This window comes from Podarcis raffonei, chromosome 17 (genome assembly GCF_027172205.1).
Source record: "Podarcis raffonei isolate rPodRaf1 chromosome 17, rPodRaf1.pri, whole genome shotgun sequence".
Taxonomy (NCBI): Eukaryota; Metazoa; Chordata; class Lepidosauria; order Squamata; family Lacertidae; genus Podarcis; species Podarcis raffonei.
This window is the reverse complement of record NC_070618.1, coordinates 21,630,345-21,655,447: the sequence shown is the minus strand read 5'-3', so window position 1 is coordinate 21,655,447 and position 25,103 is coordinate 21,630,345. Positions and strand designations below refer to the sequence as shown.

The following is a 25,103-nucleotide window of genomic DNA, read 5'->3' as shown; positions in this document are numbered from 1 at the left end:
ACCCTGGCGCCTTGCGGGGCTGATGCAACTTGTTCCCCCCTCCACTTTTCAACATTGTTATGTATCACTGGTGATACATTGCGATGCTGAAAAGCTGACATCATCATCATCATCATTAGAATTTATATACCACTCTATACTCGGAGGTCTCAGGGCGGTTGACAGAACAAAATCAAAATATAAAACCACAAAATATATAATCAAAATAAAAACAACCCAACCCCTCCCCCCCAAACCCCCACATTTTAAAAGGGCATAGGATGATATCGCCCAGCCCTAACGATAATAGATTTAAAAAGCAGACGGAATATGGAATTTAATACTGCGTATGAAGCCTCCGAAGGGAGGGCAAATATTTTGAAGCAAATTTATTAATAAAAACAAATCAACACAGACCTGGGTGTGGCAATGACACATGACAGGACCCTAAATTTAGGTTTAAGTACTCATGTGTGTTTAACAGCACAATCTTAAATCCATTTGGTTCAACAGATACAGGATTTGAGCCCAAATTAGACTGTCCTGCTTTTAAGTTCTGAATATCAACTTGTTCCTGCAAAAACCTAATGGTGACTTAATTGAATTGAAAGATGTGTGTGCGCGTGTATGTGTGTGTTTTAAAGCAGTGTTTAGAGAAAAAGTATTGTGAACTGAGATGTCAGCAATGCAAGGTAAGAAAAACATAGACTGCAGCTTGGATGAAAGATTAGGGATGGAAAACAAATACAATATAGAACTATTGTAGATTAATATTTAACTAGAGTGAGCTTGCCTGCAATTTCTATCATATTGTAAACACAAAGCAGGCAGAAGTTGTACATATGGATTCTCAAGTGCTTAGGAAAAAGACTGCGGGACTTTACACCTGAAATGCTATTCTAAGCACACTTACTTGGAAGCAAGTACCATAAAACTCAACCAAGTCATATTTTTGAGTAAACATGCATATGATTAACCTGTTAATCTACATTCTACCAGAAAACAAAAGTACAGAAAGATGTATCAACTACTCTTCAGTAAGTTCCACTGTCCAGTTAAATTGTTTATTCTTCAAGTTCCAACCCATGCAACTCCATGACACATATACAAATATACATATGCAGTACACAGGAGCAAGTTAATATCTATCAAACAAGCAGGTTGGGGCAGCAGTTTTGCCTCAAATACACACCTTTGCCCCATTCAACAGATCTCTTGCACTTTACTGTTAAATAGCAGCAGGAACATTTCTCTGAACCTGTAACTACTGAAAAAGTTGCAGGAGCCTGACTGCATGATTGGCAATTCTAAAAGCCATTTACAACCGTGAATAGTTGCATACCTTTAGAATCAACCTTTCGACGTCTTATCATTCTAACAATTCTTTCAAAATTCTTGTAATTCAGTTGGCTGATATCCCAGTTGGTTATCTCAGTATTCACTGAGCAGAATACAAGTTATATCCACATATCCCTAGAGCCATGGAGCATGACGAAGTTTACTTTCACTCTAATACAATATGAGATGACATATAGGCTCACACATGGTTTTCTCTTAGATTCAGGGTGGGAAACAAAACTGGAACAGTGTGCTAGGCACCATATGAACGTGATATGTCCAGCAAGGTAACAACCTAAATTCAACTGATTAGATAAAGGGCAGCACTTCACAAAACAGCAGTGAGAGTAAAGAAGAGGAACACCTTATTGGTTATATCCAATGAAGTTGTCCTGTTTGTGCAAGAACTTCTACCTGGAGCTCTGAGAAGGAGGGAAAGTTCCGTTGTGCAAGCAGAAGTCCTTGCATGAATGGGCAACTTTATTGCATACAGCCCTTTGTCTACAGCAGCGGTTCTCAATGACCGACGGGGGTGTGGGGGGTGTCCATAGTACCATTCACACAACAAAAGCTACCATAGAGATATTAATTTTTTCCAAAAGTAGGGAGTTCATGGCTTGGCTTTTGACAAACAGGGGGTCTGAAATACTTGGCTATTCAGGAACCACTGGTCTTCATAGTTAGCCACAAGCCAACTTTTATTTGACTAAAAAAGCCCTAGAGTATTGCTCAAACACTATTGTTCTTCCTAATAGCTGGTAAGAGGCCACAGTGGAAACTTTTAAAAAGTTTTCCATGATTCACCTGGAGAAGGCAAAATCAAAAATACCTATAAGTGATAATCCATCCAAACATGTTGCATTTTAAAAAAAGAAAAAAGTAGACATACCGATTTCTTTTTAACATTCTCCACATCTTTGAGTTCATTCTCAATTTTTCTAATTAATTCCCTGAGTTCATCAAGATTAGTGCAAATAAGCTGAAATAAGAGGGGGGAAAGATAACATAATCAAGCAGGGAGTTTTAAAATATATAATACGTTCAGTAAAATTTGATACATATTTATTCAGAAGTCAATGAGTCTGACCTGCTCCCTGCCTTGCAGGTCTTTTTCCACCTGGCCTGGGAGGGAGCCTTGACTGACTCTAGCTACAACAGCTGAGGCTGCTAAAGATTTTCTTGGGCTGGGGTATTGCTTACGGGAGCTGTTGCTGTTATTGATATTATTTTTTTATCTTTATTATGATTTATATGGAATTTGTTCAATCTGGCTGTATATTTTTTGATATTTTATTTATTGTTTATGGCTACTTTTGTTATGTGTTGAATTATGTATTTTTTTCATGTTATAAGCCACCTCAAGCATGGTTTGAACTATGAAAAAGTGGCATGCAAATAAAATTTATATGTATTTTAAGGCCACCCTATGTTAAAGGTGTTCTACCAAATCACATTCCACTATTATAATGAGCAACAGTTGGTTCTATGGCATCCAAAGTCAGAAAATAGTCAATGGGTTGATTTGAAACTTACAAGTGTAGGGGACATAGGTTTGAGGATGGTCCATGCCAAATTTGGGAAGAATGAGTTTTAACGAGAGACTTTGGCTAGTTCATCTTTCTTGTGGTTTTGGGAGAAATATTTCCCCATCTGTATTGAGTCTTTTGGGAAATGGTTTGTTGTGTTAGGTCAAGGGGAACATCCAGCATGTCCCATTACCCATGACTTGCAGTTTTTATTTAAAAGGCATTTTGATAGCCAATGTTAATAAACTGAATTTAATAAGGGTGTCCTGCACATATGCTCAGTATAAACATGCTGTGAGAATGGAATGCAATGTGGAGTTGAGAGTGAATGACCGGGATGGAGGGTCTGTTGGAAAATTACAGAATGTGGCTGTGTGAGGGACAGAAAAGTACTTGCGGTGGGAAAGGAGATGAAAGGTAGAGATGAAAGTACTCAAAGGTCAGGCTTTAGCCTTTAATAGTTTGTAACATTCAGGGAGAAAAAGCAAGGGATAGATTCAGGTCAGGAGCAACTGTGCATGCTTTATTTGCTGAATTTATATTTTACAATTGCAACTTTTGAAGACTAGGATTGCCATTTGGCCAGAAGAATCTTAGTTAGGCCTGTTCCTGCACCTTTAACAACCATGCAACCTGCAGAAATAAACCAGGGTGAATTTAGGGCATGGGAATCAACATAGCTAATGTTACCCAGTGAACTGGTTGTTACAGGCAGGAAAACAGCAGTAACCAGTAAATGTTGGCAACCCCATTAAAGACCTAGGAGCCAGGTTACCAAAAAAAAGTTGACAACTTTTTCTGTCCCCTCCCACCCTTTTTGACTAAACCTAATAGGATACATATATCACACTACGGTGATCATTCCATAAAGGCAAGCATGTATATTTGCCAGACAGAATAATCCCCTCTCTTCCTCTGCAAACTGTTCCGGGAGTGCTCCCAACCTGCACAGAGCCAGTTCTGGGGAGTATGGGGGACCTGCTGTGGAAGCAGAGTGGGAAAGCCCTGCTGCACAAGTGGAAGCTCTTGTGCAGGGCTCCACTGATGGGACTCATAATCTAGTAATTTTGTCAACATAGGAGAGGAATTTCCCAAAGAACAATAGGGAACTCATTCTCCCAGTGTGGATCCTATGTAGCTAAAACAGCGCCACACACAAGAGGGAATTGTCCAATCTATTGGTTCCAGGAGTTGTTAAAACTGAAAACACTGGCATAATTTTCTTTTTAAAAATCCTAGCATTTATAGTGACTGTCAGTATCAATTAGCATTTCCAAAAAACAATTGGGAAAATATATTTTTACTTTAGATATTAGTGCTTGTTCATCACAAGTGAATTTATTCCCTTCTAAGTTATTTGTCTATTCATCTATGATCCATAAACAACACATTCCCCACTCCCCCTGAATCCAAAAAGCAGCACTACATGTTGCATTGCCTAGTTTTCAGAAGGTCAGGCAACCCTGACTTTTCATGGGATGAATAGATCTGGTGGGAAGACACCCCATAAAAGCCCGTTATTTTGCATGAAACTGCACACAGCCCTTTTGGATTCTAGCTGTTGTAATTCTAGTACAAATCCTGTATGTTTTACTATCAATATCAACTAAAATATACATAACTGAATATGTATTAAGTCAGCTTAATTCAGTTCATCTGTCCCAGTAGAGAAAAACAAAATGCTTTTTCTTGGCTTTCTGCCTTCTACTACATGAAGTACAAGAATTAAAACAGTGCAAAAATAATTAAAAAAACAAGAACCACTTACCTGAAATTCTGGAACAGCAGCCTTCGTAACAGATTTCCTCTTCTTTGTAACTGCTTTTTTAGATATTGATTTCTTTCCTTAAAGGGAGAGAAAAAGATTGAATTTGTCGATATCAAGATCCATATATCCATATATTCAAATTACATAAAGTCTTGAAAATTAAATGGTAACAAAGACTGTGTAACAACCAACAAACTGTGATAAGTCTCTCTTCAGGAAGGTGCATTTGAGTAGTAACATTTGCATAAAATTAGACATACAAGAAGTTATTTTAATACTTTTTAGTAATCCTTCTGCTCAAATTCCATATTGTGACTCCTCCTCCCATATGAAAACTATACCTGCCTCTTACAATAGGCTCTCTATACATATTCCCAAGAGAACTATATATACATAGGCCTGACCGTTGAGTCTGTCGACTCTGAAAACACGCTTAAAAAACAAAATTTCCAAAAATCATATACGTACATTACATTTGCACCTTAACAACCTATACTGCTCTCTACCTGCAAAAAGCTTGTCAGCTCACTTGCCAAGAGTCAACGCCTAAAGCTTTCAAAAAGACAAACATCCACAGTCCTCCGCATTTGCACAACTGATAAGAGCAGAAATCCTTCTTAGCCCTAAAGCCAATCGCTTACTTTGAGTCATCAATGTGCTTTGCATAGAGCAAATAAGTATTGAAGGAAGTCAACCAGCCATACAGCTGTATAGGGACCACTGAAAACAGAGGATACACCCCCTATCTCACCTATTTAACAAAATACTTTATATTCATGAAAGATTTCCCCTCTGGAGTTGTGTACAACAGGGTAGCAACATAGAGTTTGGGCTTCATGTTAATGATACTAACAAGCATGCATCTATTGTAAGAGACGTTCGATAATCCCTATGATAGGCAATATCACTCCCATTGTTACCTATTTATTGTTCCACCTGACAAAAGATAGGTGTACAGAATTGTCTCTCTCTTGGGACAACTCCAGAGAGAAGGGATACTAACTTCAACTCCTCAGGGATCATAGAAAAATAGAAGAATTATTGAAAGAAGAACTTTGTAAATAGCAGTGACTAGTCAAATGCTTCCAGGAAAACCTTCCAGGGTGTAAGGGCAACAACCATCACCTGTTTTTATCCATAGCACTTGATTTTTCAGAGATATATTGTCTCTTAATATTTGGGAACGATTTAGCATCATGGCTAATCAACGTAAGATACATCTAACATCTACTCATTTGTCTAATTATTTTTCAAAGCCATGTAAGTTAGCAACCATCACCCCATTATATGGTAATGCATACCTTAATTGTGATTATGCATTGTATGAAAAAAACAGTATAGTATTTCTGTTTTCAACCTACTGCCAATTGCACTGGGTGGATGATCCTGATGTTCTGGTGTTTGTGGGGGTGGGGAGAACACACTTTCTAAACATTATTTATATTTTTAAACAACCTTTTATTACAATGTCCGCATATGAAAATTGTTGCAAATTATTTCTGCTGCTCTGTCCCTTCTCCTCTCCCCTTCCCTCTCTCACACACTAAAAGGCTCTTTTTAAAACCTTATTCATTGCTCCTTCTCCCACTGTCCACACCCAAATTAATTGCTCTTTCTTCTTGAATCCCAACTAGGGTGGATAATGAGTGGTGACTTTTCCTGCTCCTCCCACACCCACACACATTGTGGATCTTGCCTGAATAACAGAACCTGAAAACTTTCCACAATTTTGTGACATTTCGTTTGGTCTTAATAAAGGTTACTTTGTAACTGGATTGTGGCTCCCATAGTCCCCCATTTTTTTCAATTCAAAGCCACAGGGTGGGGTGGCAAACTGGATCAATGAAAGACACATAACTCCTTCTCACTCCCCAACCCAATTCAATTTACCAATGTAAACTGCGCTAGTATTTGCCCTATGAGGAAAACTATATTGATACCTATGGAGCTTCATGCTAAAGAACTCCCCAATGACTGACTGCCAGTTGAAGCACCTGTAATATTTCTTTTGTAATCTGGAATTTTCATTCCATCTTCTGTGAGCAGTCAGGTATTTTTTACCACAGGCTACTAAAACAGGGCTGGAAAAAGCAATGTAAATTCCTAAGTATCAGAATCGTTTTTTTAAACAAGCCCAAATCAAATGTTTTAAGTACAAAGACACTTAAAAATTTCCCGCAGCTCTGCATGCAAAAGACCGAAATAAGGGTATTTCCTCAAATCACCTTACCCGATTTGTGCTTCTTATGTTTGGCTTTCTTTTTCATCATGAGCAACTTATTCTGGATCTCAGGTTTATACGATTTCAATGAGTGGAGGTGAATCTCACGCTTTCTCTGAAGGCTTTCATTCAAAATATCTTTCAATTTCTTTTTCTTCTTTTTCTTCTTCTTTGCTCGCACTTTAGTAAACTGTAGTGTTTTGTTTTCTACAGAATTCTCTGATGTAGCTTCTTTTGCAACTTTGTGGCAATTCATGTCTGGATTGTCGCTGTGATTCCCATTCACATGCATCTGGCAAGTTTTAAGAGTGTTCTCCTTTAACGGGGTAGTCTCGGTTTTCACTATGGAAGATTCACCACATTTCTCCCCATTTTCCACAACCCTGATTTCTCCTGGGCTGAGGGGCCCCCCAAAGTTAACAACATCTCCTGGAACAACGGCTTTATCTCGATTTTCTTTGTAGCAATCTATTGTAAAGTCACAGTCCCTTTGAATTTTCTCTTCACTGTGGGAATTTGTGTCATTTTCTGGGGCCACATCCAAACAGTCCAAGTGCATCTTTGCTAAGCCGATATTGTTTCCAGATTCTGCCCTTGTGAAAGACAGCTCTTCTTTAGCGCTAAGTCTAACTTCGCCGTTGCTTTTGGAGACATATTCACATTTCACTTTCTCCAGTTTAATCCGCGGTACTCTTCTCACCTTAATGGGAGGAGCTGGAAACTCAGGGGCATGAAAAGGTTTCTGCTTGTAAATCCGTACATCTGCACCACAGAACTGTGGGAAGTGAACATAGGCATGCTCTAAGTAGTCATAGCCCAGTATCACCTCCCTGCACTCGTGGATAGGCTGCCCAAGTACTGCATCTTGCACATCTTTCTGGGTCTCGTACACAAAGTCACAGAGGCCTTTCAGCAGCCATACTTTTTGACAAAACAGGAGCTCATGAAATGGTTTTTCCTCCAAAGGATTAATTTCCCCAAGGACTTTAAAAAACTGAGGACAAAGACCAAGTTTCTCTGCGCAACTGTCAGGATTGTCCGTTTGCCCCACAGCTGTATACCACTGCTGTACTTTCTGCTTAAGTGCTGCTTCCCAAGTCCTGTAAGGAAGAGTTGGCCTTCGATGCAAGGTAGATCTCCGATGAGGAGGACTTAGCAAAGAAGTCATTATTTTAGACAAAAAAGCGCTACACTGAGGCATCAGAAGGCAGCGTTCTAGCTCATAAAAGACTATTTCAGGCAAATTTAAAATATGCTGTGCTAAACAAAGGAAATGACCAATAGCTGGGATTTCCCACATGTTTTCCATCCGAGTAGGGGATGCTTGAGACAGAAGAGACTTCTCCCATTCTTCAATTTCTTTTTGGCTAGCTTCTTCTGCCTCTTTTCTCTCTTGCTCTCGAAGCCTAAGAAAGCAAAACAAGTCAGGTTTAGTATTAAAGGCAGCAAGAAAAAAATAAAAATAAAATGTCTATCTAAAAGCAATAAAGAAAGCATACTTGCAGAAATAAAAGATTTTTACTGACTTTGGGTAACACCACAGAGCTGAAATATATAAATCCAGATACTACTGAAATGGTAGAAACTGGCACTTATGTGGCCCTGTTGCTACTGGTCAGCTATTCATCAACTAACATGTTTAAAATCCTGATCAGATTCAACTGTTTTGATATTCTAGTCTCCATTTCATATATTTGTTATGTAAGTTCTACATGTCATACCTAGTTCTACAGAAAATGGAAATGCAGCAGAAGACTTTTCCCCTTTCAGTTCTTCCACATGCACACCATTAACCAATAAGAAAGAAGAAGTGGAACCTACAACAAAATGTTGTGGTGTATTCCTCCTCCTAACAGTAGTGCTGATGCTCAGGGTTTCAGTCAGTCTTTCCCTCCAAGAACACTATTCAGGCTCACCTCTTTCTGTATTTTCTGTTTTACAATTGACACAGCACTCCATGGCTACTAAGTATGCTCAATTCTTGTTGGGATATTTGGATGTGTCTATGGCTCACCTCTCCAAAGGGTATGGGAGAATGTGATGCTAACATCCAATACCAAGATGAAGGTCTACCAGACTTGCATGTTAAGCACGCTGTTTTGTGGAAGGGAGTCATGGGCAACTTACAACCACCAGGAACGATGCCTCAAAGCCTTCTACATGCACTGCATCAGGAAGATTTTGGACATCACATGGCAAAGTAGAGTCTCAAACAAATATGTGCTCTCCCAAGCCCACAATCCCTGCACGCTTGAATTGCTGTCTCAAGTGACATCTACACTGGCTTGGTCATGTCCACAGAATAGAAGATAGCAGGATTCCCAAAGATGTACTCTATGGGGAGCTGCCTTCAGGCACTAGGCCTGTTGGCAGACCAACTCTGCATTACAAAGATGTCTGCAAACATGACATGAAGGCTGGCAAATCAACTCCACTGTGTGTGAATCCCTTGCAGATGACTGCAGTGTCTGGAGACAGGCAATCAGGTTGTGCATCCATAGCAGTGACCAGATGAGGAATGACGGCTGGAAGGAGCACACAGAGAAGAAATACCATGCTGCGTCTACAGCAGCACAGCCAGACATCTTCATCTGCCCCAGTTGCAACAAAACATGTCTCTCCTGTATTGGTCTCTACAGCTGTAGAGTTGACTTCACCCCCAAAGGCACACTCCTCCATTGTTTCCTGAGACAGATGGATGCCAACCACTGTGCCCCTGGTTGTTGTTTTAAAGAGCTTTTTTGTACTTCTACTAACATCAGAGCTTCTCTGATCAGGCAGATTATTCCTCAGTGTCCCTGCCATAGTTACAAGTTTGGGAGTGCTCACCATCACAGTTTGCCATTTGAGAGAATTATGCCAAAAAGTTTATAGAGCATGATGTTATAGAAAATGGCTATTTCTCTTCAAATCTATACTGCATTTAATTCTGCCTCATCAGCCTAGGAGAAGGAAAGGAAATGGGGGCTATAACTTGTGCATAGCACACTTGCTAAATTCTGATTGGCAGTCTACTTCCACAGGAAGTGAAGTGCTGTGCCTGGCTGCCACAGTGGTGCTGAATGGACTGCCAGGTCTGAAACCTGGACTTGCCAGAGCCGCCATTTCAATTCCGCCACTGGCCACAACATGCACACAATGGGGTGGAGCCAACATAATTCACATGATGGTACAGGTGAGTTCAGGCTCAAAGGCCCAGAGCACTGCTGAGCATCACCTTCAGGCCACTGTCCCCATGTTTATGCCACCCTGGGCAGTCTGCTCGCAACAGCAGCCACTTATTAGCATCATTAAGCAGCAGCCCAGGGCAGAGACTGGCAGTAGCCTGGCAAGAGTGGGCCTTTCTGGGCTCTAGCACTTGTCCAATTATCATGTGTGCTGGAATCAAGCCTTTATAACAGTCATTCATGTTCAGCTGTCTATAATTTGGACAATTACCAGCATGAAATTGGGGGGGGGGTTAGCGAAGGGGTCATTATAGATCAGTGATAAGAGCATGTCCTTTGCAAACAAAAGGTCTTCGGTTCAATCCCTGGCACCTCTAGGTGAAAGTACAGTGGTACCTCGCAAGACGAATGCCTCGCAAGACAAAAAACTTGCTAGACGAAAGGGTTTTTTGTTTTTTGAGCTGCTTCGCAAGACGATTTTCCCCATGGGCTTCCTTTGCAAGACGGAAACGTCTTGCAAGTTTGTTTCCTTTTTCTTTACACCGTTAATACAGTTGCGACTTGACTTCGAGGAGCAACTCATAGAACGCGGTGTGGTAGCCTTTTTTGAGGTTTTTAAAGACTTTGGTGATTTTTGAAGCTTTTCCAAAACTTTCCCGACACCGTGCTTCGCAAGACGAAAAAATCGCAGAACGAATTAATTTCGTCTTGCGAGGCACCACTGTATTGGGGTAAGAGTGAGGGAAAGGCCTCTGGCTGAGACCCTGGAGAGCTGCTGCCGCTTGGGGTGGATAATACTGGGCTAGACCGACAATAAGTCTGGTCTGGTATAAAGCAGCTGTCTATGATCCTAAATCATATTCTACAATATCTATAGGCAGGAGCCATGGGGCCATTAGCCTACGGGTAGAGACAAAGAGAGAAAAGTGCTTATACGGCAAGTCAATTCTTGTTGTTCAATAAAGAAATATTAATTAATTGTTAGAACACACAGCATTGTTAATTGCCTCGCGTGCTCAGGTGCAACTCCCACTCAAGTTGATACGACTTGCTTCCAAGTAAGAGTGTGCATGACAGTTCCTTCCCACACACACCATGCCATAAACTAGAAAGATATGCTTGTAGCTAATGATGCTTTGCGCAACAGGAAAGCACTTCTGCTAATCCAAGCTGTTCTCTCCCCACTTCTCTCTTCCTGCTACAGCCACTGGTGTCACACTGCATGCCATTCCAAAGGGGCCCTTGACTATCAGGAGCAGCTTTTCAGCAGGCTGCAATGAGGAAAAGAAGAGGAAAGCTGTGCTTTGCAACCAGAGTTACACTTTGCCAATTTCAGCTTGGTTTTTTTAAAAAAAGTTTTTTTATTTCATTTTATGATGTACAATTGTATCTTGATTAAAGACAGAATTTCATGACGACTTGGATTTCAGTATCTTACTTTGCTCTCGTTTAGAAAAATATCCAGATCAATAAGCTAGGCTGAATACAGCATTCTTAAGAGTCTCCAACTACAAATAATAGAAAGTAATAGTGCTTTAACTCTGACTTGGTCACATCTTAAACTCAAAATACCGTATTTTTTGCTCTATAAGACTCACATTTTTCCTCCTGGAGCGAATGCAGGCTGCACAGCTATCCCAGAAGCCAGAACAGCAAGAGGGATCGCTGCTTTCACTGTGCAGCGATCCCTCTTGCTGTTCTGGCATCTGGGATTCAGAATATTTTTTTCTTGTTTTCCTCCTCCAAAAACTGGGTGTGTCTTGTGGTCTGGTGCGTCTTATAGAGCGAAAAATACGGTACTTTTTTATGATTATAGAACTTTAATGTTCATTCGCTTTCCCAATAACAGTATTCACTTATATATTTCAGATTTGTTTTTAATTTCATTTGTAACCAGATATTATACTATAAACATTTACTATTTTCAGTAAATGGAATATAAACATTTCCTCCTTCGGGGTACTATCTAAATAGCTGGTTGAGTATGTTATAGGAAAATAAAGCTGCTTTCACAGCTGTGAAACATGTTAAAAGCAAACAAATAAAAAAAGCTTTAATAGATCCGATTCCAAGCTAATGTCCAATCAGTTTCTTAATATGACCGACTGGCATTATTTGTATTTCTTCAAGTGACTATCTCTAGGAAGCATACATATATCTCTTTCAAAGCTCTTTTGATGTGCTGGAATTAATATGTAAAATTCTCACTGGCTTCTCTATTCGTTAAGATTTAAATAAGCGGATCACATGCTATTGTCATTTTTTCAAAGGGTTACAGGTATTTCAAGGAAATACAACTTTGAATTTGTTTAAACAGAGTGTTTGAACCAAATTAACAGCACAATTCTATACATGCCTACTCAGAAGTCAGTTCCACTGAGGTCAATGGTAAGTGGATGCTTCCAGGTATAACAAACTGGAGCTTGTTTTTATGTCAGACAATGGCCTAGTTCTGATTATCATTATAAGCCAAGATATGAGCAAGCCTTGTGGGCACAAATGCAGCCTCTCGTCTTCCTCTTTTGCAGGGGCAGGAAACAAACTAGAACTCTTTAATTAACGATACTCTGCTAGGGTCAAACAGGGAAACTAAGTCAGGACATGAAGCCATGCTATGAAGTAGGCTTAAGATCATTGCCTGCTCCAAGGCTGGTAACCACAGTTTCCCAGTTTGTACAAAACTTGAAACTATTCTTACTGAAAACTTCCTGGCTTATTCACTCACATGAAGAATCCACATGCACAAGATCTAAATGTGGCTAATGACAAACTGTGGTTCATTTAATCCAGGCATAGGCAAACTTTGGCCCTCCAGATGTTTGAAACTACAATTCCCATCATCCCTGACCACTGGTCCTGTTAGCTAGGAATGATGGGAATTGTAGTCCCAAACATCTGGAGGGCTGAAGTTTGCCTATGCCTGGTTTAATCTATGTTTTAGTGAAAGGTATCAAGAGCAAATAGTTTTAAAATGATGAAACTGCAGTTTAAATGCTTCCAATCTCATTCCTTCTATGCCAGGAAGAAAAGGAAGCCCAAACCTGAGATTCAAACAGACTCATTCCCATAATGCTAGAACATTAAACTATGGTTAACTATGTATACTTACTAAGTGCAAGTGAAGCATGTAAAATCAGAACATGGAAAACTTTCCATGTTAGAAAATGCTACAAAAAAGCCCAATCATGCCCAAATAAATCACAGCGTTGAAGGGCAAAAAGCAATTTTGAAATACTTTTTATTTTTTTAAAAAGATTGATACTCTGTTGCTAAACAAATTCACTTAGAATAGGTCACATACATACTTTTCATCATAATTTGGCATCACATGACCCATTCACACACTGCTATACAAGGGTTTGCTCTTTCATGCCTGAAGAGTGAATTCCAAATGTCTTTTGAAAGTTGATGTTCCACTTCTGTGTGCCCCCAGTGAATCCTTTCACGCATAGAGCCTTCTGTGCCAGCAGCCAAAGGATGATCATGTGAACTGTCCACAGTTGAACATGTAGCAAGAAACAGAAAGACTAATACTAAGGTATTTTAGACCTCAAACAACAGAGCTACACCGACAACGCACCCAACTGAATGCAGTGACAATATTTCCCTTCAACAAGTCACTAAAAGAACCAAATTAGCTTACAAATATATAGACTATTATCAAGATAGAAAAGGACTCATAATGCATACCAAACACCACTCCCTTTAAAAAAAAGCCGTTTACAGCAAAAATTGAATCCATCTTGTAACCCTCTAAAATACTGCAAGAACATCACTGCCAAACACATACCCACCCATCAGCAAGAAGAGAAAGTTTAGGCCTCATGGCATGCGACGGATGTGCCTGAATTCTTACCAGTATAATACAGATAAGGGGACTTATTAATAACACAGAAACTAAAATGCAAGGTAGAACAAAGCTGATACAGTGGTACCTCGCAAGACGAATGCCTCGCAAGACGGAAAACTCGCAAGAAGAAATAGTTTTCCGTTTTTCAAGGTGCTTCGCCAGACGAATTTCCCTATGGGCTTGCTTCGCAAGAAGAAAGCCATAGGGAAATCTCCGGGGACCTCTTTTAAAATGCTGGCGGTCGGGAGCAAAGACTTTTGCCCACCGCCGGCCTTCAGAAGAGGTCCTGGACCTCTTCTGAAGGCCGGCGGGGGACAAAAGTCTTTGCTCCCCCCCGCCTGCCTTCCCGGGACAGCGGAGACTTCTCCGCTGTCCCGGGGCGATCTTAAAATGCTGGCGGGCGGCAGCGAAACCTTCGCTGCCGACCCCCAGCATTTTAAAAGCCCCCGGGACAGCGGAGACTTCTCCGCTGTCCCGGGCGATCTTAAAATGCTGGCAGACGGCAGCGAATCCTTCGCTGCCGCCCGCCAGCATTTTAAAATCGCCTCGGGACAGCGGAGGCTTCGCTGCCGCCCGCCAGCATTTTAAAATCGCCCCGGGACAGCGGAGAAGTCTCTTGTCCCCCCCACCCAGCCTTCAGAAGAGGTCGGGGGACAGACTGTCCCTGGACCTGGTCTGAAGGCGGTTTCCATAGGAACGCATTGATTGATTTTCAATGCATTCCTATGGGAAACCGTGCTTCGCAAGACAAAAAACTTGCAAGAAGAAAAAACTCGCGGAACGAATTAATTTCGTCTTGCGAGGTACCACTGTACATATAGACTTTTCTCAAGTTCGAATCTTAATTTCACATACCAATATCAAATACCAATATTTATGGGATGTTTAAACAAAATATTAAGGCTTTTAGCAGTTCAAATGGTTAGTTGACACATGGTCACTTGTTCCCCCACAACATGCTAAAGATTTAGAACCTCAAAGCCAAAGTGAGAGCATTTGGGTCAAAATTAAGGGAGAGAAGAATAACAGAGACCTCATTGTGGGAGTTTACTATAGATCCCCAAGCCAAACGGAGGACATAGATGATGCCTTCCTGGAACAGATGGCCAAGCATGCAAAAGGAAGGGAGATAGTAGTAATGGGGGACTTCAATTACCCGGATATTTGTTGGATGTCAAACTCAGCCAAGAGCATAAGGTCAAACAGATTCCTCACTGGCCTTGCAGACAACTTCATTGTCAAGAAAGTGGGAGAAGCAACAAGAGGAACAGCCATTTTAGATCTGGTCCTAACCAATGTTGATGACCTGGTTAGTGGGGTAGAAGTGGAAGGATCATTAGGCGCGAGTGATCATGCTCTTCTGAAGTTTAATATACAGCGGAAAGGAGCAGCCAAGCATACTAGGACTCAATTTCTTGACTTTAAGAAAGCTGACTTCATAAAACTTAGGGAAGTGCTGGGTGAGATCCCATGGACAGTAATACTAAAAGGAAAGGGAGTTCATGATGGCTGGGAGTTTGTTAAGAGGGAGATAGTAAAAGCACAACTTCAGGCAATACCAATGAGATGGAAACATGGAAGGTGCCTAAAGAAGCCAGGGTGGCTATCTAAAGAACTTTTAACTGAGTTAAGATTAAAAAAGGATGGGTACAAAAAATGGAAAAGGGGGGGAACCACCAAAGAGGAATTCAAACAAATAGCCAGCACATGTAGACACAAAGTCAGTAAAGCTAAAGCACAAAATGAACTCAGGCTTGCTAGAGAGGTTAAAAGCAACAAAAAAGGCTTTTATGGGTATGTCCGTAGCAAAAGGAAGAACAAAAAAACAGTGGGGTCACTCAGAGGAGAAGATGGTGAAATGCAAACAGGGGACACAGAAAGGGCTGAACTCCTCAATGCCTTCTTTGCCTCAGTCTTCTCCGATAAAGAAAACAATGCCCGACCTGAAGAATTTGGAGCAAATGATTCAGCAGAGGAAACACAGCCCAGAATAACTAAGGAGATAGTACAAGAATACTTGGCTAGTTTAGATGCATTCAAGTCTCCAGGGCCAGATGAACTGCATCCAAGAGTATTAAAAGAACTAGCAGATGTGATCTCAGAACCACTGGCAGTCATCTTTGAGAATTCCTGGAGAACAGGCGAAGTCCCGGCAGACTGGAGGAGGGCAAATGTTGTCCCTATTTTCAAAAAGGGGAAAAGAGAGGACCCAAATAATTATCGCCCAGTCAGTCTGACATCAATACCAGGGAAGATTCTGGAGCAGATCATTAAGCAAACAGTCTGTGAGCACCTAGAAAGGAATGCTGTGATCACCAATAGTCAGCATGGATTTCTGAAAAATAAGTCATGTCTATGGAGAGAGGCTCAGAACTTACAGGGTTAAGAGTTCTGAGTGATGACGTCTCACATTTTGAGGCGTGGTTTAGAACACTGAAGGGAGGGTTTTACTGTGTTCTTTCAGTGTGCGTGTTTGCTCCGTGGAGAGAGCAGCGATGAGCGAACTGTCGCCAGGATTTATAGCTATTGTGTTTTGCTAAGGAATAAAGACTTTAAAGATAAGGAGACTGCTGCGTTCAGCCTGAATTATTGCCCTCACACGAACGACGTTTCCTGCTTCTGTTCTGCTGTGTTTACGCTCTGCTGAGTCAAAGGTCCCTGGGGGAAGACCAGAGCCGCGCAGAGAAGTGTGCCGGACCCCTCGGACGCCACATTGGCCTCCATAGGTTATGGGTGATCAGCAATAAAGATAAGCAACGTTCGTGCGTGTGAGAGACTGCAGCCAGAGGCCAGCCGATGAGACGCTGGGAAGGGTGACTGCAGGCAAAGAGGCTGAGGAGCAGCCAAAGGCCAGCTAAGGAGTAGCTGGAGCCAGCCGGGAGGAGCTGGGATCTGCCGGACCGGGAGGTGCTACTGTACCTGTAAGTAGGCTGGGCCCCGGGGAGACATGGCAGACAGCCAGAAGTCGTCAATCCCTTTTGATAAGGTGGACGGGAGCAAGCCCTGGGCCGAGAGAAGGCAGGCACTGAAGAAAGCAGTGGGAGCCAGGCCAGAGGGCGCTGAGAATTGCTCTGAGGAAGCACCAAGCCCAGGAGGGGCTGAGGGACGCCCAAGAAGCCCAGAGGGGGCTGGAAGTCCAAGAGGGGCTGAGGGACGCCCAGAAGGCCCAGAGGGGGCTGGGACTGTGTTGGAGGGCTGCCGGAATGCCCCTACACGTGAGCTGCGTGCTAGAGAAAAGAAGAGAGATGCACCTGAGAGTGGGGCTGCAGGCCATTCCAAGGGTCTTGAGAGTGCCCAGGCTGTTTGGCAGGAGCTGGAGGGGGTTTGCAGAGAAACCACAGCAGAAGCCAAAGGCCATTTTCCCAACAGCAGGAAAGCCTCAAGGAGGAGTGCTGCTGGAAAGGTTGGGAGAAGACCAAAGGCAAGTTTGCAAAGTTTTCCACTCGGCGATGTTTTGTTTGTGCTTCTTCTGACCATCTGCGTCGCAGCTGCCCACAGAGAGCAAGGGAGACAGGGCAGGATGTGTCCAAGGTTGCTTCCCATGGGAACCAGCCGGGTTTCCATGGCAACTGGGCCTGCAGGGGAGGCAGGCGTGGGAAAGCGCTTACGCTACGAGCTCCAGAGAAGGGAGGAAACGCTTATCAGCTGACTGCGTCGATGGCTGTTTTGGAGAACACCTGCAGCGAAGGCCCCAGGACCGGGGGCAGCAGGAAGTCGGTTGCTAAGGCAACAAAGAAGGACAACTCCGGAGGGGGGAGGGTCCTACGTTGGGTTGTTGACTCGGCTGCGAATGCCCATCTGGTAACAGCGCCACCTGATGGACAAATGTGGAACTGCAAGGCTGTTTCAACTGGGAAAACAGTTAAATTTGCTACAGGTTCACAGGGACATGTGACCCATGTTGCTAACATGTTTGTCTCTTTCTTGCAGGCTGAACTGAAGGTCTATGTTCTCCCTGAGATAAAACACTGCCTGTTATCTGTACCTTGTCTTTTACAGGAGGGATATTCAGTGAGTTTTGAAAAAAATGTTTGTACAATTTCCAGAGGGGGGAAGAAGCTAATAAGTGTTGAGAAAGATCAGAACAACCTCTTTGTTCTGGAAACACCTCTGGAGGGTGAGGGGAATACTGGGAAAGCCACTAATCACACTCATGTGTCGTGTGCTTGCGTGTGGCACAAGAGAATGTCACATGGGTCCTGTGAGGACGTTCAGATGTTATCAGAGTGCACCAAAGGGTGCAAGGTAAAAGAATGTGGTCAACCTTTGAATTGCAAAGCTTGCAGAAAAGCCAGAAACAAGGGATTTAATCATCCCAGGGTGGAGAGAGTAACCACAAAGCCTTTTGAGCTTGTGCATGCAGACCTTTTTGGTATGCCACAGCCAAGTCTGGGCAAGGCCAAGTGGCTGATGGTGCTGACAGATGATTATACGCAGAACGCATGGGCATTCACGCTGAAAACTAAGGAGGAGGCAACACAACTTATCAAAGATTGGGTTGCTGAGGTGGAACTAAGGTTCTCCACCAAGGTGCAGGGGTTCAAATGTGACCGAGGTTCAGAGGTCACTGGGTCTGCTCTAAAGGGTTTCTTTCGCCAGAGGGGGATACGTCACAAGGTGACTTCTCCTCAGGACAGTGGCGTGGCAGAGCTTAGGAGTAAAGCTCTGGTTCGAGCATCAGAGATTCTACTGGATGACTCTGGTTTGCCTCAAAGTTTTTGGGGGGAGGCGGTAAAGACAGCCAATTTCACGATGAACAGGTGCTACAATGCAGTGGTAGGTGACACCCCGTATTTCCTGCTTCATCGGCAGAAGCCGCTTGTGCATTTCTTTCGCACTTTTGGTAGCAGAGCCATGGTGCCTGTACCAAAGTTTCTGCAGCAGGAGGGTGGCCCAAGGTACCAGGAAATGATCTTCTGTGGATATGAGCCTGCGACAAAAGGGTGGAGATTCGCATACCCAGAAGGTGATCAGACCAAGCTTCTGGTCAGTAAACAGGCTGAGTTCTTTGAGCAGGATGGTTGGGCAAGGCGCAAAGTGCGCTCTGACGTTCACTCAGATTGTCTGTCTGACTCTGAGGAGGAAGGAGAGCCAGAGCCTGAACCTGCTGGTGGAGACCAGGACCCTGAACAGAGTAGGGCGTCTCCACAGGTTGTTAAAGGAGTGTCCAAGAGTGAGCCCTCATCTCCTGTGCGCATAATGGAGAAAGCTCACAGACGTGTCAAGTCAGAGGGGGAGTCTTCTGATGAGGAAGACGCACATGCTGGCCCCAGTGGGTCGGGAGGAGCACCCCGGTTTGTGCCCAGGCGGTCATCGCGGGCTACAAAGGGAATTCCACCTGAGAGGTTTCAGGTCACAAATGCGTGGGTTGGTTTCGCACAGTGCGAACCTAAGGTTTGTGAGGTTCAACAGGTGCCTAACAACGATGCCAGGAAGGGGCGGAAGGCAATGGGGAAGGTGTTGAACACTCAGAAGTCCTCTCAAAATATGATTCGAGAGGGGGTATGGAGAGAGGCTCAGAACTTACAGGGTTAAGAGTTCTGAGTGATGACGTCTCACATTTTGAGGCGTGGTTTAGAACACTGAAGGGAGGGTTTTACTGTGTTCTTTCAGTGTGCGTGTTTGCTCCGTGGAGAGAGCAGCGATGAGCGAACTGTCGCCAGGATTTATAGCTATTGTGTTTTGCTAAGGAATAAAGACTTTAAAGATAAGGAGACTGCTGCGTTCAGCCTGAATTATTGCCCTCACACGAACGACGTTTCCTGCTTCTGTTCCGCTGTGTTTACGCTCTGCTGAGTCAAAGGTCCCTGGGGGAAGACCAGAGCCGCGCAGAGAAGTGTGCCGGACCCCTCGGACGCCACATTGGCCTCCATAATGTCAGACAAACCTGATCTCGTTTTTTGACAGAATTACAAGCCTGGTAGATGAAGGGAACGCAGTGGATGTAGCCTACCTTGATTTCAGCAAGGCGTTTGACAAGGTGCCCCATGATATTCTTGTAAAGAAGCTGGTAAAATGCGGACTTGACTATGCTACCACTCAGTGGATTTGTAACTGGCTGACTGACCGAACCCAAAGGGTGCTCATCAATGGTTCCTCTTCATCCTGGAGAAGAGTGACTAGTGGGGTGCCACAGGGTTCTTTCTTGGGCCCGGTCTTTTTCAACATCTTTATCAACGACTTGGATGATGGACTCAAGGGCATCCTGATCAAATTTGCAGATGACACCAAACTGGGAGGGGTGGCTAACACCCCAGAGGACAGGATCACACTTCAAAACGACCTTGACAGATTAGAGAACTGGGCCAAAACAAACAAGATGAACTTTAACAGGGAGAAATGTAAAGTATTGCACTTGGGCAAAAAAAATGAGAGGCACAAATACAAGATAGGTGACACCTGGCTTGAGAGCAGTACATGTGAAAAGGATCTAGGAGTCTTGGTTGACCACAAACTTGACATGAGCCAACAGTGTGACGCGGCAGCTAAAAAAGCCAATGCAATTCTGGGCTGCATCAATAGGAGTATAGCATCTAGATCAAGAGAAGTAATAGTGCCACTGTATTCTGCTCTGGTCAGACCTCACCTGGAGTACTGTGTCCAGTTCTGGGCACCACAGTTCAAGAAGGACACTGACAAACTGGAACGTGTCCAGAGGAGGGCAACCAAAATGGTCAAAGGCCTGGAAACGATGCCTTATGAGGAACGGCTAAGGGAGATGGGAATGTTTAGCCTGGAGAAGAGGAGGTTATGGGGTGATATGATAGCCATGTTCAAATATATAAAAGGATGTCATATAGAGGAGGGAGAAAGGTTGTTTTCTGCTGCTCCAGAGAAGCGGACACGGAGCAATGGATCCAAACTACAAGAAAGAAGATTCCACCTAAACATTAGGAAGAACTTCCTGACAGTAAGAGCTGTTCGACAGTGGAATTTGCTGCCAAGGAGTGTGGTGGAGTCTCCTTCTTTGGAGGTCTTTAAGCAGAGGCTTGACAACCATATGCCAGGAGTGCTCTGATGGTGTTTCCTGCTTGGCATGGGGTTGGACTCGATGGCCCTTGTGGTCTTTTCCAACTCTATGATTCTATGATTAAACACCTTTAATCTTCAATAAAACAAAACAGAAGTCTAACAAGCCATCCCTTAGAAATTATTTGTTGCTCTTCCACATAGCACTAAAGACAACATAGCACACTTTCCCAGGTACTCCTTTTGCATACCATACTCAACTTTACTGTAAAATAATTATTGCTGAGATGTTAAAATACATTTTTATGTGTGGGGAGGGAATGAGTGTTTGAGAACTAAAGCATTGTGCAAATGCATTTGACAAGTTCTGTCCTGACATGATAATGCCTTGTGAAATGTGCCTCCCTTGTAAAACCTGAATTATCCATATATGGCTGCAATTCCAGCCAAGAATCACATGCCTCAAAAATTGCAATAGGCAACCACCTGCTTCAGTGCAACAACAGTCCAATCACCATCACATTTACAATTCTTACTACAAACATAGGAAGTCCACACAATGAATAATTGCTTCTACCACATCCAAGCACCCAAATTATGCATCACCACCAAACTGTCAAGATCAATAATCTAAGCACAGCAGAGTATTTAATTTAATCTCAGTATTTGACCAGTTGGGTTTCAGCTCAAAAATGTCAATCTGTATATATTGGTGGGGGGTGATTTGTGTTGACAGAATTAATGTCTGCATTATGTACTTTTCTCTCTGTGTGTGTCTTTGTACTATTCCATGACGAACAATAAAAATCAAGACATAGTTTTGTTAAAAAAATCTAACACCATTTAGTTTCAAGCTAATGCACGTACAGTGGTACCTCGGGTTACATATGCTTCAGGTTACATACGCTTCAGGTTACAGACTCCGCTAACCCAGAAATAGTGCTTCAGGTTAAGAACTTTGCTTCAGGATGAGAACAGACATCGTGCTCTGGTGGTGCGGCAGCAGCAGGAGGCCCCATCAGCTAAAGTGGTGCTTCAGGTTAAGAACAGTTTCAGGTTAAGTATGGACCTCCGGAACGAATGAAGTACTTAACCTGAGGTACCCAGCTTTCAGGATGTTGGGGTGGAGTTACCATGACTTGGAGAAAATGTGTCAGAAGTGTCTTTTTAGTCAGGTGTGTAGTTCTGGGATACAGTGTTGTCAGACTGCCATGCTCCACACGTGATGCATGATTCAGTGACAACACAGAAAACTGGCGTTACAGACAGGCCACTATCACATTTACCTTGCTAAAAAACCTTTCTCCTGCTTCCCCTTCTGCATGCCAATCACATGGCAGGATGTTTTAGTATTATTATATACAAATTCAAATGAAATTTGTATTAAAAAAGAAAACAATTTATGAGAAAGGAGTAAACATTTGCCATTAAGTCGCAGCATTTTCCAACTATGAAGAATTAGAACAAATGAGAACTGTAGGAGAGCAGTGAAGCCCATCTTCTGAAAGAAGTGGAATTAGGAAAAGAGGCCTTCATAATAATTGATGTTATTTAATTGTGGAAGCAAAGCAAGACAGTCTGTCTAATCAGTAACTTTGGCTATGTTTCAGTCTCTCTTTCCTTCTCCACCTTTCCAAAATGTAGACAATTTCCCCCACATACCAATATTATCCATGGATATCCATTCACCATATTAAGAAAAGCAAATGAAGTATTGTTTGATTGTGTTCTGATACCTGGATAAATAATGATAAAATTCTAATGAAACTGAGAAGGTAAATACTCTCCCTGCAATATGAAGTGCTTTGCTATAAAATATAGTTTTAACAGACACAAAATGACAAATACATTACAAAACTACAGAAATGTGATAATGAAATGCAAAGTAACATATGAAGGAGAAGACATAGAATAAAGAACAGAACCATGTGATTCTTCTTATTCTGGACTGTCAATATACTTAATTCATCGGACACATTTTCAAATGCTTGACTGCCTAAATGTGATGTTCAGTTACATAGAACTCCTAGGCTGAGAAGTCAATTTCGAGGCAGAAATGATGGGGAAGTGAGTGGTATGTTTGATCTCCCAAAGTAGCAAAATTGGGGGTTGGGGGGTTGGGGAGGAAAGAACAGCTAAAAACAATCCACTTTTGCCTTTTACCTCTTTTCTTCTTTTGCTCTCAGTTGCTCTTCCTGTCTCAGAACCTGAACCATTACGGATTCAAACACGCCTGTGGTCAAGCCTGCTAAACTGCGTGGTGTTGAACGCCGCCTTGTTGAAGTACAAGCTGTTCCCTTCTCATCTTCCAGCCCACAGAACCCTTTAGATGTTACTCCTATTGCTGTCTTCTCTCTCAAATGCCTTGAAAGAAAAATCAAATCAATGCACAAGAATATTTTTCCTGACCACCAGTAATCCAGTAGCTACACTTTTAAAACTTATAGAAAAGGGCCAAGTAAAATAAATAAAGTGACTCTTCAAGTAGTATGGCTGCACGTTTTCTTCATAGTAGAGGATGCTTGTTACTTAAAAAGAAGAAGAAGAATCTGGATTTAGTGCCATCATTTGAAATTTGAAAGTAGATTCTCTCTTTACAATAGAACAATGTTCTTCCGAGGAAGTAATCAGATTTTCTCAAATCAGTTTCCATTCATCCTTTTTGGACAAGTATATACAAAAAATACACAAAATACTCTGAAACACAATGCAATCCTGCTAAGATAATATTTTCCATATTTTAGTAGCACAGGTTCAGTTGACATGCTAGGCCAAAGCACGTTCAAAACAGCATGAGAGTGAAAAGAACCACAGAGGAACAAAACAGCTGTGAGCTCCCATGGGAACCCACATTTGCTTACCATTCAAGTTAACCTCCTAGTTTACACAACACAACAGCACATTCTTTTTTGTTCAAGCTTATACACCAATCAGAATGATTTAAAGAAACTTCATTCAAGTGAGACCATTTGTTCATCCATCGTAATACTGCTACTTCAAACCATGGTTTCTGATTCACACGTTTGGAAGCAAACTTTGGTTTGCTGTAACTGTGGTCCTTACGATCTGGATGTTACAATACAGCATAGTTCATCATAACATCCAAATCTATAGGGAGGTATGGAATTGTTAAGTACATGAAGGGAGCAGAAAGAAAACAAATCCAAATCTCATTCATGATAGCCAAGAAGAGGAGGAGGGGTTTGGATTTGATATCCCGCTTTATCACTATCCGAAGGAGTCTCAAAGCGGCTAACATTCTCCTTTCCCTTCCTCCCCCACAACAAACACTCTGTGAGGTGAGTGGGGCTGAGAGACTTCAAAGAAGTGTGACTAGCCCAAGGTCACCCAGCAACTGCATGTGGAGGAGCGGAGGCGCAAACCCGGTTCACCAGATTACGAGTCTACCGCTCTTAACCACAACACCACACTGGCTCTCACACTGGCCAAGTCATGGTTTGGTTGTGACATCAGGCTTCTGCCTGCAAAATGCCTTCCTTTATTATGGCCTCTTTGATAATGATATATTAATTTTAAATAGGAATAGAACACGAACCCCGTAAATAAATACCATTCCTATTTTCAATGCCAGAACTTTTGTATTGTTTTTAATATTTGATGTTTTGTGTTTTTGTGTGTGATGGAAGCCGCACACAGAGTGGCTGGGATAACCCAGCCAGATTTCATAAAGAATAAAATTGTTGTTGTTACAACAACTAAGTTGAATACGGATATTGTTCTATATGAATCCAAATTGTCCTTAGGTGAATATGGTTCCTTTCTTATGGATTAATGCAATGGTTGCCACTTACGTAGAATTTAGCAAAGTGTTATTATTTCCTCTAAAACTAATGAACATTTTGTACATTTTTTCAGAAATAATGAGTGATGGAGTTCTTTCCTATATGGAAGCTATTTATAGTTTTGTCATGTCACTGAAAGTAAGTTAGAAAGTGGGGTGTCCTTCTCTTATCCTGTTAGCCTGGAGTGGTATTCTTTTTCGTATGAGACAGCTATTACTCTCTCTTTCTGAGGTGACATCATCCATAGGTAAAGGGCAAAGGGACCCCTGTCCATTAAGTCCAGTCGTGACCGACTCTGGGGTTGTGGTGCTCATCTCGCTTTATTGGCCAAGGGAGCCGGCGTACAGCTTCTGGGTCTTGTGGCCAGCATGACTAAGCCGCTTCTGGTGAACCAGAGCAGCGCACGGAAACGCTGTTTACCTTCCCGGCGGAGCGGTACCTATTTATCTACTTGCACTTTGACGTGCTTTTGAACTGCTAGG

General features: G+C 42.5%; 2 protein-coding genes across 3 annotated transcripts in view; both read right to left on the bottom strand.

Moving 5' to 3' along the window:
- The window catches only part of KIAA2026 (KIAA2026 ortholog), a 43,588-nt gene that overhangs the window by 7,805 nt on the left and 10,680 nt on the right, over positions 1-25,103 (bottom strand). The window contains exons 2-5 of one of the 2 annotated variants that reach the window (XM_053371907.1): positions 22,982-23,182; positions 6,842-8,238; positions 4,612-4,688; positions 2,207-2,296 (exon numbers count right to left, since the gene is read on the bottom strand). In XM_053371907.1, the coding sequence (XP_053227882.1) occupies positions 2,207-2,296; positions 4,612-4,688; positions 6,842-8,238; positions 22,982-23,182 (1,765 nt within the window). The remainder of the gene's footprint in view (positions 1-2,206; positions 2,297-4,611; positions 4,689-6,841; positions 8,239-22,981; positions 23,183-25,103) is intronic. The other variant, XM_053371908.1, reaches the window with a different exon arrangement.
- PLGRKT (plasminogen receptor with a C-terminal lysine) overlaps positions 1-25,103 on the bottom strand; it is a 231,538-nt gene that overhangs the window by 196,320 nt on the left and 10,115 nt on the right. The gene's annotated exons all lie outside the window — the stretch shown is intronic.